Here is a 19,990-nt window from a genome sequence, read left to right as displayed (position 1 = left end):
AAGTCACATGACCTCCATTTAGACATGAGAACACAAATTAAAAACGTTTTTATTGGCCTCACAAGAGCCCAGCCAAACACGTGAATATTTTATGACCATGCAGCTACAGCATCCGGCCGCCAGGTGTCAGCGGAGATTCAGTGAAACACGTTCAGACTTCGATCACGTCCAAGTTTTCTAACCGAAACGTGAAGTTGAGAACATTATTGAGTAGTAAGTTCAATTCACAGAGATTGTCTTTTTTGTTTTCGCGTCCAAACAACATATATGCAACGTAACGGTACATAACTATTAAGAAATATCAGCCAAAATAAAGTAGTGTAGATGTGAAAATGTTTTCCCTGATAACGTGTCCGACAGTAATTTGAATTGGCGTGTATTTTTTAACGATACATAAACAAAAAAAGTGCTGCAAAAATCAACCTTGATGAGCGTTAGTATTCCCAGATTCGACAATTCCACGACCAGGAAGTCAAAAACATCTACACGTCAGCTCTTAAAATAATCATTTATTTACGCAACTATATATAACTTCACATCTAATGTACATTTGCCACAGAAATACTGCTCCCATATAGAACTCTGGCGTCGTTGTACGTGGTGCGTTTGCGGAACATTCGGTGTCAAACGGACAGTGACAATTTTGAGGTAGATTCAGTCATTCTCAGTCCACGTCTGCAGGAAGCAAACCAGGAGTTTAAAAGTGAGTTTTTAAATAAATGCGCAGAAGTAACGCCAAGATCCGGCTCGTCCCCCAAAAGTGTGTCAAAGGCTTTACTTCTGCCTTTAATGTAATACTGAAATGCCGTGTTTTGCGTTGTTGCAGTTCCGTCAGAACCTTTTTTTGCGTGTATTTACTTCATTCAAAGTTAAATCGCGTAAAATACTGGAAGCTGGCTCAGGGAAACATGCTATTAAAGTAAATTTTTTGAAATTCAAATAATAAAAGAAAGACATTCAAGTACCAAGGGAATTTTGCACTTTGTTTTCAGAATCAAATGAAATCGTATTTTCGCTTGTTTTATTGGTAATTTAATGACTTTTAACTTTAACCGTTACATCACCAAGCTATATGCAATTTTAATAAACAGAAGTGCGCGCGGCGAGCCGACTTTTTCCGAGGGGGCTATAGGTCGGATAAAAACCAGACAACATTGCAACCTGGTTTTAAAAATAGGTCAAAGTTGCGTTTCAAAATGATATAATGTGTGTGAATTTAATTTCAGTAATGTATTTTGCATTAACGTAAAATACTTAATTTAAAAAAAAGTCACGCGCGATATGGGCACTGGGGCTTCGCTTGGCTAATTCATTTTCTGGCGAAATTAATTTGCTTGTAAATGATTTGCATGACTAAACTTATTAGTTTCTGTTTTGAGGTTTCGTGACCACTGTACATTTGAGGGTGAAACCGGCGGAAGTGGCAATATAGCCCTCAGTGAGACATTCAAAACGTGTTGGAAAAAATGAATGCGTTCGCTTGAAATTGCGGCTTTACAAGTAAACTTATAAAAACAATTTACTCAGAAATGTGTCTAGTTGTAACAAGTGTTACACAGTTTGGTGGTTTTATTTGCTTTACAAAGATTAATATAAATATAATATCAGCGGCCACTATCGCTGAAATTTACTTAAATACATAAACGTACCGTAGAAATCGCCATTTTGAACGTCTTAGCGCCAAAACGCTAAAGCACTTTAAAGATCTGCACAACAACACTGGAAAGAATCCGAGAAGACACGAAGAAACACCGTACAAAAAAAAAAAAAAGACACCGAAGGAAACAAGCGTCCATGTTTGTTTACGTCCGGTAAGAAAGCCCCATCACACTGCGGTGCGTTCACGGTCACTCAGTGGTTGAATGTTTAGTCTGTGTGGAGGTTTTTGGGGGATCCGGAGGGGAGAGAGAAGGGGGTCACTGGTTGAGCTCCAGAGCCCAGACCTGTTGCGGCCAGCCGGTTCGGCCCTTCGCCTTCTTCTCCACGCCGAGAGACTCCGGAGGACCGTCAGGCTGCGGAAGAGTCAGAGTGAGTCAAACACCGCACCTTCATTCACCAAAACACCCAGATATGTCAACTTGGACGATATCTGAGATGCATATTCACAATTACGATTACAGTTGTATTATTAGTATTCTTCATCATGTGAACACGATGGATAAAAACCAAACGTCAATGATTCGGAACTACGTCAAGTTGCACGTCAACGCGTCAGTTAACTGTTGAATTTTATATATTACGTTATAAACTAATGTAAATATGAATGAGAATTTATAATTGTTCGAGCAAGTGCTTTTAATATTACTAATATTTTTCAACGGATAATGCGTAATTTAATCACCGTACGTCGTGTTTTGAGTACAGTATATAGAGAGATATGCAATAAAACATAACCTCAGACCCACATTTTTTTTTAATTGAAATTAATCGTTCCTGACTATTTTGGTTTAATGAAATAAAGTAAGGCATATTTACTGTACTTATCTTCATACGATGTGCATTTTTGCTGCAATATACAGGGGTTGGACAAAATAATGGAAACACCTTAAAGCCAAAAAAGTTTAAGGTGTTTCCATTATTTTGTCCAACCCCTATATATATATATATACACCCACTTTTTTGTGAACTTTTGTGTGCGATTTTTAAATTTCATCATAAATGTTATCTAGATATTTTTGCACAAATACTGCCATAGAACTAAATAAAGATCAGCTTTAATATAAATGAAGAGTTGCATCGTTTTTAATTGGTTTAATGAGTGATATTATAATGATAATAATAATCATCATAATTTAAAAGTGCTTTGTGACGTCAGTGCTAAACAACATATTCCTGAGAAAGCTTATTTACTGCCGATTTCATTTTAAACATTTTTTTTTTTTTAAATCAATGTTTATTGCGATGGCCATCATATTTTAAAACGTGATTTTGAAGGTTTGTTTTCGCATTTCTGTACCCTGCATCACGCTAACTAGTGGTTGAGCAAATTGCTTCCTGCTGTAGTTTTAATCTTCAACTCGGGTTTGTTGTTGTGCTTCACATGAACTAATATAGCTTCAGCTCATCAATCGCGATTGGATTCATCGTGATTCACATGTAACGCTGGTGTTCGTCATCGGCTGTTGTTGTAGTCGTCAACATCATCTCGAAGTCTCAGGCGTGTTTGCAACTCACCGTCTCTCGTTTCCGCTTGAGATCCCGATTCTCAAATTTCTTAATTTCAGCCTTAAAGCCTTCCGTCTCCCCAGAGTCTTTGGCCAGAACGTCCATCAGATATGCGATGTAGCTGGTCGCCAGGCGTAACGTTTTGATTTTGGACAGTTTGGTGTCTGCGGGGACGTTGGGGATGCACTCTCGGAGCTCTGCGAAGGCGGTGTTGATGCTCTCCGTCCTCCGGCGTTCCTTCTTGGGCCCCGACGCTCGCCGCTTCCCCATGCCGACGTGCAGGCCCTCCAGGCGGGCGTCGTGCGTGGCTCCCGGAGGCATCTCCGCCGGAGGATACGGTGTCTGCAGCTGGAAGTCCGGAGGAACCTCCCCGTGGTTCACCACCCAGCTCTGGAAGTACGGAGCCTCCTGGTGGCACCGCTGCACGAAGGGGAAGGGCTCGTGCATCAGGTGGTGGTGGTGCTGGTAACCCCCGATCAGGTTCATGGTGGTCGGCGGGGAGGACGTGGTCGGCGCGCGCGGATCTCTCCCACCAACACTCAGACGATATAATCCCTCAACGCGTCAGAACCAAAGTCGCTGCCAGCGTCATCGCGGTGGAATCGGTGCGGGAGGACTGAAAACAGGCCGTCGGTAATCCCACAGATCTGCTCCGCGCCGGCGATTCTGGTTCCGTGACGACGTTCCCACTGATTCACCACAGAAATTCGAGCCGCGTGGAGGCGTGAGGGCCCCGGGTTTATATGAGCGGCGAGTATCCACGCAGGGGCCGCAGCCAATGGAGGGCGGAGGAGGGAGGAGAGAGAGGTTTGGAATTACTTCGTGCCACAATATCAACAACACAAAGGCACGCACACACACACTCGCACATGTAACACATTACATCTTAATATCTCCAAAAGTGTTTTTAATCATCTTTAAATGCCTTTTGGAGTCTTTACGCACGGACTTTACGCACACGTTATTTTTGGATTTCATTTTCTGTCTGTCTGTTTCATACAACACACACAAAAACCTAAATGTATAAACTCAAGATTGATGGTTCAAGTATGTTTTTCTAGCGGAAATACACTGCTGCACACCAACTTTGTTTACACCAGGCCACTTGTTTTACCGCCATAATCTGTATTTACACCGCACGGGCTAATCCTAATCCGGCTTCTCAAACCTGATTCCGTTTTTGACGTTTTACAACTCACCCTCAAATCCGGAATAAACTATTACTTTTTCCATGCTCACGTGAATTCATCGTGGTTGACACGTTTTAAGGATTTATCGCGCTGAAGTTTTGAATTTTAAGGCTATTTTTGTGTTTTAATCATGTGAGTATAAACGCATAGTGGCTCAATCTATCAATCACACACACACACACGCGCGCGCACACACACACACACACGCTCAACAGCCCGTCCACATTTATGCACATTTTCACTGCTACAATTACATCAACGCAACTTTACGCACATTGTTCTGTCTTGTCGTTTTTTTGCAGTGTTTATTTTATTCACGCCGTAAAGCGTGTTCATGTTCAGACAAATTGTCTTCAGAATCTCTCGATGAATAAGTGAACGTTGGAAAGATAACTCCGATTATTAAAATGTTTAAATGCGGATTTAATCTCAGGGTTCGTTTGGGGATGCTGTGATAATTCTAGATTAATTCCAGTGTGTGTTTCTCAAGTTAAAAAATATTGCTGATGAAGTCAACATTTCAATGTTCTTTTTTTCTTTTTTAAACGACATGTTGTATTTTTGATGACCGGCAATCCGAGTCCGCCACAACATCCGCAATTCACACACACGCGGTCACAGAAAAAAAAAAATATCGAACCTGCGTGCACGCTCGGCCAAATGTCCCTTTTCACAGTCCGAATCACCTTCATGTGAAGATTTACGCCGGTTTATTATCACAGCACACCTTCCTGCTCTCTCCCTCTCCACCATTCTCACTCCATCTTAATATCTCACACACGCATTATGATGTCACATCTCGATAGTTTCGCATGATGACATCTTAACGCTGGAACTTTTCTCTTTGGACCTTTTCCACCTTATTTTGTTATTGTGAATCCTCATAATCATTTTTATCTAAGTGCCAAGTGCCTCACAAAAATATAAAAACAATATACTTTCACTCACAATTTCCCTCTCACCACGCGCACGCAAACACACACTGCTACACAACTGCACTGACGAACTCAGTCATGGACAGAAAGGCGCATAGAAACATTTTTTTATTGGTTGCGCATTTTTACCTCCAATCGTGCAGTTTTTTCATATTATAATTCTCATTTACACAGACGCAGTGTCTAAATATTATCAGTTATGATTGACATTAAAACCTGAGTGTTAATACGCGTCAACTACTGTAGAAAACTTTTTGATGATTAGCTTTATAAACGTAATAATTATAATGATAATAATAGTTTAAAATAGTGTATTAATCAGATCATTTTCTTATGAGGTTTTTGTCTTGCCAGAGAATATGTAGGGTGATTTATTTGTTCCAGCGACACACACACACACACACACGCTGTCATTAAATGTCATGTATTTTTCAAGTGTTCTCAAAACACGATTTTTTTTTAAATACATCAACATTTGTCTCTTCAGAACAATAATATTCATGACGACAATTTCACCTGTTATTTCCAAAATATTGTAACACTTAGCGGATAAATACTCCAATAAATAAAGATTTATTGTATTCTACGAGCAACGATCAAATACACACGGAGGATATGCAATATGATTGTTTTTACGCCTAACGCGCGGTTTCTCAGGTGGGCACGTGCTCATAAATAAATCCGATGGACCCAGATTGTGTCTGTAAAAAATGCTCGTCTGTTGTTAGAAAGAAAATCAGGGTCTGTATTTATAATCGCGGTGACACGTCATATTATTAAATTCTTCACCATAGTGTCATATATTTAAGTCGTAATTCCAGTTGTAAATATGATTCTCAATGACCTCAATATTTCACCGATTTTCGACGCAGATGATTTGACGTTTCACGCTCGTGTTTTAACCTTCAAACTGCTGACGTGTTCTCTTAAACCCGAACCTCCGACCCAGACTCATGTTGGGTGGATTGTCCACTTCTGGGGGTCGCCACTGCGGATTAGACGCTGCATGTGTTTTTGATAAGACGCAGGTTATACGGTACTTGACGCAGGTTTTACGGTACCTGAAGCTCAAGGTGATTCGGTCGCCCCCCTTGAGTGCTCCAGTCCAGTTCTGACCCACTTTTTAATACCGACTTTCGGCAGGACACGGTTAGTTAAATCACATTAGCACCGATGATACCGTGAATTCCTATTAAACGGATTAAACGCAGGTAATACATCACTTCTGTTTTTCTTTTTTTCTACTTTATTCAGAGTGCATATCATTGGTGTCCGATTTTAATGCTTTAAGGTACAGGACAAGAGTCTAACAGACACACACATCTATATTTCAAATGACTGTCCCTCAGCACTCAATACAAGAGGCACACGTTTCTCCCTCAATCATAAACATGCACCCCATCTTTCATCAAACTCCCTTCTATCTGCCTGGAAGTGTCTCGATTAACTGTTGACATGAATACGTAATAATATCTGCTCTGCTGTTGTCGTATTCTTAGCTCACGTTGAATGAGTCGTGGGAATTTAAAGCTGTTGTGGGCCACAAAAATTACTTGATGGGCCATAATTGGCCCCCAGACCTGGAGGTTGACACTCAACTGGATATATATATGTCATGCTTCTTTCCTTCAAATTTGATTCCCTGTTGATTTTTGTGTTCCAAATGAAAATCACGCACAAACACACGCGCGCGACAGACGCCACGTTTTATAGTCAGGGGTTTGATTGTTTCTTGTATATAAATTCTTATGAAATGTATTTGATCTCGAATGAGTCACTTCATATATGATTTTTCACGTCACCTCTTTATTGCGTCTCGTCGCAGCTGCGCTCCTGACAAATCCCCAGAACGTATCCACGCTCTTATCGTCGCTATCAAAATTATGATTCGCGGTTTCACACGGCACAATATAAATGAGCTCAGTCCTGAAGCTATAGTAGACATGGAAATGAAGCGGGTCATAAATATAGTCATATATTTCCTTTATCTTCCTCCGAATGCCCCACAACGGTCTGTATGAAATAAGTTATTTTCGCACTTTCTGAGAATGTTTCATTTTCCGTGTTGATGTTTTCATGCGTCATTGTGGAAACTGTTCCAGCGAAAACACAGAAGAACAACTTTGATTAATTCATTTTGCTAGGTGTGTGAAAGTACTACAGTCTTAAGAACACACACGCAACACACACACACACACACACACACACACACACACACACACACACACACACACACACACACACACACACACACACTGTCTTATCTCCATCCTAAAACATTATCCCATCACATTTTGGGGCCTTGACGCGGCGCTGCAGCATTTAGGGGCCTGCTCTTATCTAAATAAGCCATAAATCAGGAGGTGTCGCCCCCAGTGGACGGATTCCACAACAGCTCCGTGTTTATTTCTGCGACACAATAAATAATCACACAAAGAAATGTGTGGCTTCACGTACAATTTTGGACTATAAATCTTTTTTTTTTTTTTAATACAGCCACGTTTATTGTTCTTCCTAAAAGAAATGATGTAACTTTCATCCACATTTGAAGGTTGTAAGCGTCTCTATAATGCCTCATAATTTACTTCCTATCGTTATGAAAAATCATAACAAGAAAATTCCGATTTCTCCTCTTTCCTTTCGTAAGTTTATCTTTATCTGTGCTGAAATAATTTCCCCTCAAATGTTAACCTTAATGATAGGAACGGGAAATTACAGATCTGATAACGTCACTGAACTGACATTTTAAAATAATGACATGAATTCAAAAGTCCAAAAAACACAGACATTAATAAATATAAAATAACGTGGAAAGTTTATTATTATTATTATTATTGCGTCATTTGAGGATAATAAATCAAATGTAATCAAAGAAACATTTCATACGTTTAGTCACTTTTTACATTTCACATATATTCTATTTAATCGACATATTGATTCACATAATAATTAAGAATTTATTGATTTTATTAAAAGAGTAAAACAGCTTAGTTTATTCATGAATTGTTTGAACACTGATTACGTTATTAATTCAGTTTTTTGTGACTTGAAACAATCATAAAGATAATTACTGTAAGTTTGTTTTCAGTGAGGAAACGATAAACCCGCTATAACGAACGAATATTTCACTTAAACCTAATTTGTTATTATTGTTTGATTTCAACACATTGTTGAATATTTTAAGGTAAATCCAATTAAAAAATATTAATCTGTTTGAAGTGTGGGTTGTTTGAAATCCATTGTCTGATACAGCAAATGCTGTGTTTTTACTTGACTTTTAGTAAGACTTACAATTAAAATTAAAATTAAATAGTGGAAATTAATTGTGTAAATTAAAGTATTAGTAATTCTAAATATTATTTATTGTATATTTGATTCAATCTATTGTTTAGTATTATATATATTCTATTTAATAATACGATGTTAACACTATTTTAACTTTGAATGCTCCAATTAACCTATGAAAACGTTTGTTTTCTTCTAACATCTAAATATGAATTTAAAAATAACAATAACAGAAATCATGAACACCATCTCATCTGGAAACTGAGATGAATAAGCTGAGCTAGAGGACACTAGTGGTGTACCATGAGGAAGTCTCTGGAGCTCTCTGAAAACAGCCCTCATGCCAGGGTGTCATACTGCACCGCTGAAGCACCAAAACTTCAAGATCAGCATCATTGGCATTAGTTTTTTCTTTGGTGCACTGACAAACACCACCTAACCCAATTTTTTTTTCATATTAATTTTCAACATTTTTTTATCTCAACATTAGGAAGCTTGTTGAAGACTGAACATTAGAAGTGATGCAATTTCAATAATACAACATCAGTTTTTTGGGAATTCATCCTCAATGTTGCAGAAGTTTTTTTCACACAGTACATCACAAAGGGATGTGAAAGGCAATAGCGTCTCAGTGACGTGAGGTGAGGTGAAGATAAATGGCTACATTTGAAGACGAAGAAGTCCTCGGTCGCTTGTTCTCAACATAGACAGGAGTAATAATATTGTGAATATCCACTTTGTGAATATCCCTTGGTCCACATGGCTTTCAATGGAGTCAAAGAGTGTGTCTCCCTGAACTTGTCTGAAGAATCCTGTAGCACTCCTCTGCTCTCAGGGTTCCTGACAGTTTCCAGGTGACCAAGTCGACAGTCTACTCTGGCTTGGGAATGTCTCGTCTCCCCCCCGCTCTGATTTAAAGGTAGTTCCCGTGTAAAAGACCTGACACTTTAGTACAAGCTGCTATTAAAAGTGTTGTTTTTTTTTTCGTTCATAATGTAAATCTACGGAGTCGTAAAAGCGTCTGTCTGCAGGTTGAACTGCTCCACTATGTAATCATGGCAGCTAAACACCTCGCCGCTCCGCACTAAAATGTTGCGTCCACTTTAATGCGTCATTAATTTAACACGTTCGGAGCCTTTCTTCATAATGAGAACCTGCAGCACTTGAACATACCACGGGCCTCCGAGCATCCACGCCGGCGTGCACGGGACTTTATTTAGCAAAAAATAAATCAAATAATAAAATAAGACATCACGTGAATGATTAACAAAAACAATCTCCCCTCAGATCGAAGAGTAAAAAAATCTATTTTACAACACAAATTCATTTACTCAATAATACAACCAGAACGGCGAATAAAAAAATGCGTATTGCGGGATCCTTGTTATCAACCGCGCTTCTTTCCGTCAGTAGCGCTTGTACCAGGAAGTCGGTATGCACTGACTTTTATTTTGTAGCGAAACCTCCGGTACCAATCACTGCTTCAGCTCATGAGCAACTTAATGACAGGTGCTGCCTGAAATAACGGATTTTTGGAGACTGGCCTGTGGAGTTAGTGCAACACCAGGTTTGGGAGTGTTTCATTTCTTTCTCAGATTCTTGCTGTCTCACTTTAAAATGAACGGTTTAAGCATAAGATTTAAATAGACGACGACGTGCTAATAACTGACACGATGCAACAGGTAATGTTGACCCGTGTAAGATGAAGAAAACCTATAGTCAGTTCTATTGTTATTTGAGTGAAATATGTTTGCTAATGTGTGAAGAATGTCTGCACATGCTGCTGTTTAGTTAAAAGTATCATGTTTTGACCAAACAAAAAGGCAGTTGGAACCAAATAATTTTTGTTATTTTATTTGTGACTATAAAACTAGAATTAAAAACAAATTTACGCATTTGAGGAGTCCAACAGCATCTCCTCTCCACTCCGCATATCATCGATGAAAACGATAAAATAAATGAGATGTTATGTTGTGATATGATTTTCATGTGACTAAAGTTGCCACTCAAATGTTCCCCCCAGTGTCAGTGTGAAAAAGCCCAGAAAGAAAACCTGACACTGTCGATTAAGACGTCCACTACACAGAGATGAAATACAACACTGGTCATACTTCCCCACCATCCCCCCTCATCTCCTCTTCTTCCTCTTCTTCTTCCCCTGATCCCTCCATCTCGACTTCTACCTCATTCCTTTTGCTGAAAGATGGAGCGCCTTGCTTTCACAAATGGGTCAGCCATCTTGGCCCGGGTTCGGAGCCATCCTCCTGAGTGTTTGTGTCGCGGCGTGGATGTTTCAATAGGAGCTACTCTCCTCAAGTGCTTAGCCGCCACTTTTCAAACAAATAACTCCCAAAAAGTTGGAGAGGCCTGCAGGAGTGTTTACTGTCCACCGCAGACCTGCGTCCACACGCAAACTAAATTAAACCCATTGGGTTCAATTAGACATGAAGGCTCCTCCTGGTTCTGGGAAATGTGGGCAAACTGGGTCATGCCATGGTGAGACCTTCCACAGGCCTTGGTGCATGATGGGCGAGGAAGTGAGTGACGGTGGGCGAGAATCCAGCACAATCATTCTACTTAAAATAAGTACATTTTTTAAAAGCATGACATGATTGTGCCATTTTAATTGTTTTATGTATTTATTTATTTTATTTTATGTAGTAAAACCTTTTCATTGAAATTAATTTATAGCTGATGTTTTTTGAATGCCATTATTTTTACTCTGCATATTGAAATTTACTTTCAGATACACTGGATTTTGCATTACGCTGTAGTATGTGTGTGATTCTAACTTGTGTGTGTGTGTGTGTGTGTGATTCTAAGTCAAAGGTTTTGTATGTCACTCATATGTATGATGTATGAGTGGAATTATAATATATTTTTACTTTAGTGAATGGACTCACTACCACTGACTATCGAGAGAAAAAGATGCTCTACTCCAAGTCTCACCATTGGACCGATGACCAACTGAAAACTTGATTTTAAGTTTTTTATTCTATCAAGTTTAGTAACTTGATGTATATTCTGTCCAGTTGAGTTGGTGATGTGATGGCAAATATTTCCAACTTCAGATTAAGACTCAGGATTGACCGTTTTGTGCTCGTATATTGTCACCGGCCTTAAATTCCTCCGCTCTTTAAATCCCTCAGACTGAATTCACTTCCATGTGCACTGATCAGTCATTATCTCTGCATGCTCTCTGATCATCAGTGTCGGAGAGAAACTGCGCTCATTCTGCTCGTCCTCAGCCAATAAAGATAAGAGTCTCAGGCCTGGAATTTGGAGAGCAGAGACGTGACAGTGACGAGTCAGACTGTCGTAAGGACCCTCCTGCTATTTCATTACTCAGCAACTTTTTAGTGTAAGAATCATTAGAGTAGGTGATAAAGCTATTCACGTAAAGCTTGAAATAAGGCATATAATATATATATATGTATATATATGTATATATACATATATATGTATATCTCCTTCTACTTGTCGCTCTGTATATATATATATATATATATATATATATATATATATATATATATATATATATATATATAAAAGTTTGTGGACGTGAACTGCTCAACACTGACACATAAAAACACCTCAGCAGTGAAGTTGCGCCCTACTGCTTTGGCTTTATTAATAGGTAAAGCTTTAAAATAATGAAAACATAAATAAATAAAACAAAACAGAAATACTCGGCAATACTAGTTGTTAAAATCAAAACCACATTACAGCATGTCACATAAAGCGAAATTTCAGATAGCAATATCCATTCCTAGTTCTAGGCATCTATCTGCATTATACTGAGCCATGTAGCTTGTACAAAAGAACATCATGGTGTGCAACATTTTGTAAAGCCACTGTTGATAAAAGAAGGCTGTGTAACATTACACACCTGTCTATTAGGGTAAAACTGCCCCTCATTATCATGCACTTCTTGGAGTTAGCATGTTGTGCTATACAAGCGCATACATGCATCTTCAACATTCTAAGCATATTTAAGCACAGCTTAAAGGTCGTACCCTAAAGTTGACTTCCACCTGCCAACATTTGTGTTGCAAGAAAATGCATGACGATACAGAGAGGAACAATTTGTCCTTTACTGAATTGGTGACGGTAAAATCCCATCACGTTTTTAATCATAAAAAGTCAATCCAATCCAAGCCCTCCGCACATGGTCCATCTCTTCATATATAAGGCTGGAATGTACTACTTGAGTTTGGCGGGCAACGGACTTGGGATTTCCTTGCGAATAACACAGCGAAAACCATGTTCATGTCCACCTCCATGATGCGTTATGTGTTATCCGTTTGTTTTGATGTATCCTCTTCATTTTAAGATGTTTAATGCAAGTGAGATTTCATCTTTAAAAAGAGGAAATTTTCTGTTGGCGCTACTTTATATGTGGCGGAAACCTTGGGAAGGCTAGGTCACAATTTCGGAATGCCATCGGTCAAGAGGCGGGGAACAAATAACATGATAATAATAATATTACATCATTTCACACTGTGCTCGATTGTTTGTACTGCTGCCCTATGCTACACCAATAAGCGTCGAACAAAAGCATTACGACGCATGAGGAGTTTCTTTGTTTGTTGAGGTCTCAATTGTGATCTTGTATTCCCTGGTCAGGACACTCTCACACACAGACTGTGCCAGCAGACCACCGTCAGGCTGGGCTCTAATGATTTCACAGCGGCAGGTTTAGCAGAGGGGGGCTGCTCTGTGTCACACAACCCCTGAGGATTTAGAGAAACCCAGAGTCAAAACATGGGCATAAAGGCTTGACCCTGAGAAATCTGGAGCAGAAGACAGTTCAGGGACCCACTTCTCTAAAAGCATTTCAGAGATTTCAGGAGAAAGCCAGTGACAAAAATCTTGCCGGGCGCTGTGATTGAGTTCCTGTCGGGGGGCGAAGGCCTCTCCTCGCACAGTGAACTGAGCAAATAAGAGCCGCAATCAGCACATATGAACGCAAATGAACCTCATTCATTATCTCTGACAGGTTTTCGGTGCCGTTAATTTGTACTGCGACTTAAATGATTCCACTCATTTCCACAAATCTGTCTCAGGGAAGTGAGTTATGGAAAAATCAAAAACTAATTTCCGCAGTTTAGTTTCTCCATGACATGTGACGACTCTTGATAGGCTGATCCAGATGATGCAGAGGAGCAGTGATCCAGATATTAGACACTCCAGTAGACTTATATTGTCAATATAATTATGCAATACTGAAACGTCACACAAAGAATGTGGGTCGGAAATGATGAGTATAATAGGAAGAACCTGGAAAAAGGCTTGGGAAAGTGATGGATGGTTACATTTTGTGTAAAGTCTTTATCTGGGGTCGAAGGTAGTCGGCATTATATGGTCTTCAGAACCGTTTGTGGGTGGTATCCTCCGTCTGTGGCTCCTGGAAGACCATGCTTCAGGTTTTACCAACGGTGCTGAAAGTGATATTTTGTGACGAGCGTCTCCACAATGGTAACTTCACTTCATCAGTGGAGAACTTTTGGACCCTATATTTTTGGACATTTATCCTGACCACTTCCGTTTGCACTCTCAGAACATTGAGATGTCTCTGCAATGGGTATCCTGAGTAGAGACAAACCTTTTTGCCGTCTTTCTGCATGTAGAAAAAGTGGCTCTATTCCAACTCTCAACCATCTGTAATCTAAGTCACCCGACCATAGAACATCCCATTTTAAATAGGGATGCTGCAATCGATCGGACACGATCGTGATCGGTGAATGTAGATCACTACCTGTCACTGACGATCACAACAACCGATCACGTGTGACAGCCAGCGCTGTGATAAAGCTTTGCTGGTTGTGATGCGTCTGCTCCTCCCTACTCGCTGCTCACTGAGCAGCAGCGTGTCTGCTGTGAAAGTTCTTTCAATTTGTCCTGTAAAGTTTGCATCCTGCAGCACATGCACGGGAAAATGCTGCGCAGGGAGGCGCCATCAAATTAAACGCGCCACTTAAAGCGCAACACTGGACGTAGCAGGGAGAGTTTTCCAGGCTCATGAAAGTGAGACCGCTGGTTCCTCAGCAGCAGGCGGTTAGCGCAGCTGACGCTTAGCAACACCCACCGGTCCGAGCGTGACAGTCGGAACGTGAGGCAAATTGCCCAAGAACTAATCATTAATTTCACCAAACTGGATGACCAGCCTTTCTCAGTTGTCCTTTACGCAGAGACGGAAACATCAGCCACCTGATCCTGAAACTTTTGAAAATATCCGGAGTGGAACTTTCATAAATGCAGCGCTCTCTGTCAGTCCCGCTGGAAGCGGCCAGTATGTAAATATTATCATGGACATAGCTCTCAAGTCTCAAGAGAGTCTCCAAACTGCAACGTCTCACATCGTCCTTTTGATATAATAGTTGCTTTATTCTGCAAGGTTTTTTTCTCATTTTTGCCATCTTGAAGAGGTATATTAAAACGTGTGTGAATTCATTGTCAATCCATGTGAGCGGTATCAGTGAGTTATTGGTGATCGGCAGCAAAAGCCCTGATTGGAGCATCCCTAATTTTAAATATATTTTCATTTATTACTTAAATATTCCATCCTCTTTTTTGGAGCTGTACATTATAATCTTGCGAGAAAAACAACTTTAAACATCACTGCTGACAGAGGTAAAGCTGCTTTAAATTGTCAACCCTTAATGGTGGAAGTTCAGGAAACCTCACCTCATCGCGACTCAGGTGTTTTCCTGCTGTGACGGCTGTTTTTTACGTTTGGCCCGTAACGAGGCCGGTGTCAGATCTGATGTGGGGAGAGTCATATGTTGTGGAAAATGAGAGGAGACTCTGATAATGTTCCATTTTTAGAGGTGAAATTTGTTTTCTGGCATAAATAAACGTGTGTTGTTGTGCAGCAACACTGAGCCGTGGTGTTTGGGTCCTTGTGCTCGCGAACATAATTGCCCCACAGGCTCTTAATGGCAGAGGCAGCTAGTTAAAGTCGCTGCTTGTTCATTCATTCTGTGCTCTCTCCACATCACTCTCCCCCGCTCATTAAAAGTCTGAATGGCCCACAGATGTGGATTTGGCCATTAGGTTCACCTGGAAGGAGCTTTGGAGAGGTGAAGCTGTAGGAAGAGAAGTTAAACACTCAGGCGAGGGGGCTTCGCTTCCCACCGGGGCCCACCCAGGTTAAAAAATGTCCGCCGTGCCTTGTCCAGAGTGTCTGATCACAGATGAAGGAATCTTTGCGACAGACTAGGATTCACTGGTTGAAGTTCGCATCAATCTTTCGGACGATGGCCTGATCCTCCGAAGCTGCTTCTGCTTAGAGGATCAATGGGAAGCGAACCGGCTCTGGGGAGTCAGAGTTATCGTTTTTACTGCAGAGACTGTTGGTTCATTGCTGAATCTAAAACATGTCTCGATCATTGCTCTGTCAAAATACACTCACCCTGGTCATCTGTATCAACTTCTATTTTGAAATCCAAACATCAGCCTTTAGATGTTGCATACCATGATATTATGAAGCAATAAGCTTCTGCCCAGAAACAAGGACAATTTAGACTCTTAAAATGACCTCTATAAAGTGTAATACAGTGAAAATGATAGGGAATATAGTACTAGTGTTTACCTGTATTTACTGTGCGTATTTGGACTTGCATGACTTCATCTTTTAGATGAGTATGTGCTACTGCTAATATCAATCTGGTTGTTTCCCCGCCTACCAAGAAGAGTATCAAAAAAGTGTTTGAAATGTCTGCAATGTTTTGATAAAGCGTGGCATTCTTAAACAGAAGACCAATGTTGCAGATATGCATTTTTGCGTGGGAGGCATAGCTTATGATAATCGGAACACATTCTCATTCCTGAGGCATTACAAATTCATGGCTCTCAAGTTGACCCCTAATTGAGTCAATTGCTATCTTCATCCTACCCCTAACGCTCCTTTTTGAGGCAAAATGCCACCGGAAATGCCTCAATTTTCCTTCATTCCCTTCCATTCATTCTGTATTTAAAAATCACCTCTACAATTGTCTCTTAATCGAGTGACTTTCATTGCTGTTATTCATGTTATTATCGTTTATCGGACAGTTTTCTTTATTGGTTGCAATGATCTGTCGATGGAGGCTCAAATTTCGTTCCTTTTATCTGAAAACCATCTGGCGCAGCGGACACAGAGATCCATTTGATCCTCTTGTTGGTTCCTCCTGCACGGAAATGGAATCTGCTGCGCCCACATCTGGACACGTCCACATCTGGACGTTGAAGTCACATACTGCGCTCAGCTTGTTGACAACGGAGGGATACAGACCGCCTCCCGCTCTGCAGGAAGGCCTTTGTTCACTCTGGACAGGTGTCTTCATGAGTACTGTACTGGCCCGAGGGGCAGGTTCCCTGCTTCATTTTGTCATCAAGTGACGTTTTTCAATCCAATTTGAACAGATGAGAAGTGAGATGCAACAGCTTCAAATGAGTTTAGGATCCAATTTCTCTGCATTTATGTTCTTATCTTTGGAGCCTTCATCTGATCATGTGTAAACAAGACCCCCCCCTCCACCCCCTTTTGCTGGCTAAGGTACTCGCTCATCTGGCCAACAGACTTGTGATCACTCAAACCTTTCTGATCAGTAAAAGGAGTCAGAAGAACAGGCAGTTGAAGCAGGATAAATGAACCATTCCTGAAAGTATCCATTAGCACCATGACATCTGCTACTGCACAACTCCTCTTGATCTGTTGTTGCTTGGGCCAAGTATCTCTCAAATGGTCTGCTCTCATTCGTTTTGATATTGTTGTGGTCAGAATGCTAAACCTTATTTCAGGAATAGAAATGTGGGTACTGCTTCTATCAGGGAGTTCTGAGAGGTCTTATGTTGCCCGTCCACTGCTAGAGCCCCTTGCTATCTGCCGTGATCCCAAAATAGCTCGGCAGCTCCGAGGCTTCGTGATAGTGTCGGATCAGTCGCTGGAATGCAGCGACAAGCTCTCAGACTCGGATGGATACTTATCAGAGCAGCAACACCTCCGGCTGGATGCTTATCGTGACTGTATCCTGCCGCCGGCCGATGACCTTTACAGTATCAGTGGCCCGGGATGCCATCGCGGGGCGAGGCGGCAGCGGCTTAGCACCCGCCGATGTTCCCTCACACCTTCTGCTAGACTCTTCTGCTCACACCACAGCGGCACTGTGTGAAGCTCCAAAGGTGGCAGTCTCCAAGATCAGGTTCATCCCTTGTGTTCATGACGTCCTTCCAACTCATTTGTTATTTTCTTACCTGTATTGGTAGCTGGATTAGCGCTCTAGAATCCACCCACATCCCAAAACATAGGGTGAGTGACAGGTTGAGTTTAGAGCTCTAGAAGACTGATAAATACATCCTGTGATGACAAATGGGAAACAAACCTCATCTGCTGTTCTCCCCACCACGGCCTTAGATTCAGAGGTGCTACTAGAACTCAAGACACCGAATGAGATAACATGCAGAGTCCACCCACTCTGCACCTTCATGCTGTACGCGTTTGCCTCCGGCTGCTCTCTTCACCGAATCTGACGTTTCATCATTCATAAAGTCATTATCCGCACAGGAATGTCATTCTTTGCTGCTCTGTAAACATCTGCATGCCCTCTGCTGATAATGGTGTATATCACGCAGCCTGGATTCTGGAGTTCAGCTACTTCTAAAGATAACAATTAGGACTCTAAATCAGAGCTGAGATGGAGCTGACTGCAGAATTGCGGGTGTAATTATGTGGCAGCAACATAAATCTGAGTTGGAGTGCCTCTCTGCCGCCCAGGTCAGTCCTCCTGTGGGAAAAGAGAGATGAGAGGCTGGAGGTCAATCTGGGCTAAGCCCCGCTGGTGCCAGTGGACTCCACCGTTCAGACCTTGAGATGATGCCGGGCCAAACAGGACTCCAGGTAAGTGGTCCAATCATGGCCTCCGGTCACATGGAGGCCAAAGGCGGCGTGACTCCCATCCAACTATCATCAGTTTTTAGGAATCCAAAGCATCCTATTTCAGTGTCTACACGTGTGATTCAAAATGGTGAGAATTGCTGTTTCCTACTGTGTGAATGAGAAAATGTAGTTGATAGGAATCAAGCTCTTGTCCTTTACTTAAGATTTTCAAGTTCCCTGGACCGTAAGGAAAATGATGTTTTTACTGCCGGACTGTGGACAGTCAGGACATCTACAGGCATCTTTAATGTTGGGTCTAAATTTGCATCCAAGAGGCGAACAGAACAGTGGTAGTGTGGGTCGCATGTCTGCGTTTGGCAACTACAACCCGGGTCGCTCCCACACACCATGAGTGACGGTGACGGGGTCTCAATATTTGCTTGTAAGTCTTCTTTTAATGTGAAAGATGAAACGGATTTAGAAAGGTCCAAGTGATCAATCGGCGAAGACCACTTAGCCCGTTCTTCTCATCAAGCATGGAGTCCACCTAAACCGGGATCAGACTTCACAAAACCAAGTCTAGTTAAACTAAGTGCGGGGTTTTTCGGGGACCTCGGTCGAGGCGCGATCCGGCCGCCCGCTGCACCATTTTCTCATTTCCCAGCTTTTCCATGTCGACTTCGCTCGGCAGCCTCGCTCGCTGAGACAAAACAGACGTCCTCCTCTGCTGCCCCCTCCTCCCCTCCTCCTCAGCCTCCTCCTCCTCGGCTGGCTTTCTTCTCCCCCCTTGCTGCCCCTTGGGCTTTTTTTATGGCAGGGCTTCTAACACACTGACCTCTGCCATGCATTAGCAGTATACATCCATACACAGCAAAATAAAACAGTATGTGATAAAGCAGGAGAACCTTTGAAACGCGTATAAACCCAAATATTCCTGTGAGGCGCGGCCAGCTCGCCGGGTCGGGCCTGTGCCAGATTTCAGCGCAATCGCAGCGTTTTGATTTATCAGCTGCAAAACACTTTCATGCTGTAATCCAATCAAACGGCAGCCTCCCGGAGCAAGAAATCATCTGGAGGAGCGGCGACGTTCGGCCGGTTCTGATTCCGCCGCCCCGTCTGGACCATCACCTCTGCGGACCATCCGACCCGCCGCAGCTTGATGCACAATGACAAGCCGTAATTAGAAATATACATTTACCTCATTTGCATGAGAAGAGTCTCCGCTGCTGGCAGCCGGCGCGTCCTGCCAGCTCGCTCTGGGTCTAAATTGGAACGCTTCTTGGACGTGTCGGTCAGATGCCACGTTTGCTCATGATGTCATCGCTTTGTTGGTGCTGCTGGTTTGATTCCTGAACCGCCTCATCATCATACGTGTCATCATTTCCATTTATATCCGAAGTAGGACCATACATCTCCACACGCTTTCATCGCCGCCATAATCCTCCTCGCTGTCGACGTGTGCGTATCTCTCACCAGGCCGGAGTTTTGTCTAGACGTTTGAGGCTTGACGTGTTCACCGTCGCACCTCAGACGAAGCTTTCTTTTCATTCCTCTTT

The 19,990-nt window shown here is 41.8% G+C and overlaps 1 protein-coding gene and 1 long non-coding RNA gene across 2 annotated transcripts; one reads left to right on the top strand and one right to left on the bottom strand.

Annotated features, from left to right (window-relative positions):
• Positions 1 to 173: 173 nt before the first annotated feature.
• On the bottom strand, positions 174 to 3,903 carry LOC128748957 (heart- and neural crest derivatives-expressed protein 1-like). The gene is made up of 2 exons (XM_053848077.1): positions 3,175 to 3,903; positions 174 to 2,012 (listed from the first exon to the last, which is right to left on the bottom strand). The coding sequence occupies exons 1-2, from the start codon at positions 3,649 to 3,651 to the stop codon at positions 1,917 to 1,919; spliced, it is 573 nt and encodes a 190-aa protein (XP_053704052.1). The 5' UTR covers positions 3,652 to 3,903; the 3' UTR covers positions 174 to 1,916.
• LOC128748958 (uncharacterized) lies at positions 1,687 to 19,009 on the top strand. The gene is made up of 3 exons (XR_008412857.1): positions 1,687 to 1,811; positions 1,882 to 2,028; positions 18,333 to 19,009. It is a non-coding gene; the product is annotated as an uncharacterized LOC128748958 (long non-coding RNA).
• The last annotated feature ends 981 nt before the right edge of the window (positions 19,010 to 19,990 follow it).

This window comes from Synchiropus splendidus, chromosome 17 (assembly GCF_027744825.2).
Source record: "Synchiropus splendidus isolate RoL2022-P1 chromosome 17, RoL_Sspl_1.0, whole genome shotgun sequence".
NCBI classification, from domain to species: Eukaryota; Metazoa; Chordata; class Actinopteri; order Syngnathiformes; family Callionymidae; genus Synchiropus; species Synchiropus splendidus.
Note: the sequence above shows the minus strand (reverse complement) of the source record. Positions and strands in the feature narration are given on the sequence as shown.

What these genes read in the sequence shown, in the direction of transcription:
- LOC128748957 (XM_053848077.1), bottom strand. Translation starts at nt 3,651, where the DNA reads ATGAACCTGATCGGGGGTTACCAGCACCACCACCACCTGATGCACGAG. An exon ending in TCAAGCGGAAACGAGAGACG is followed by an intron (nt 2,013 to 3,174) that starts GTGAGTTGCAAA and finishes ACTCTTCCGCAG; the next exon opens with CCTGACGGTCCTCCGGAGTC.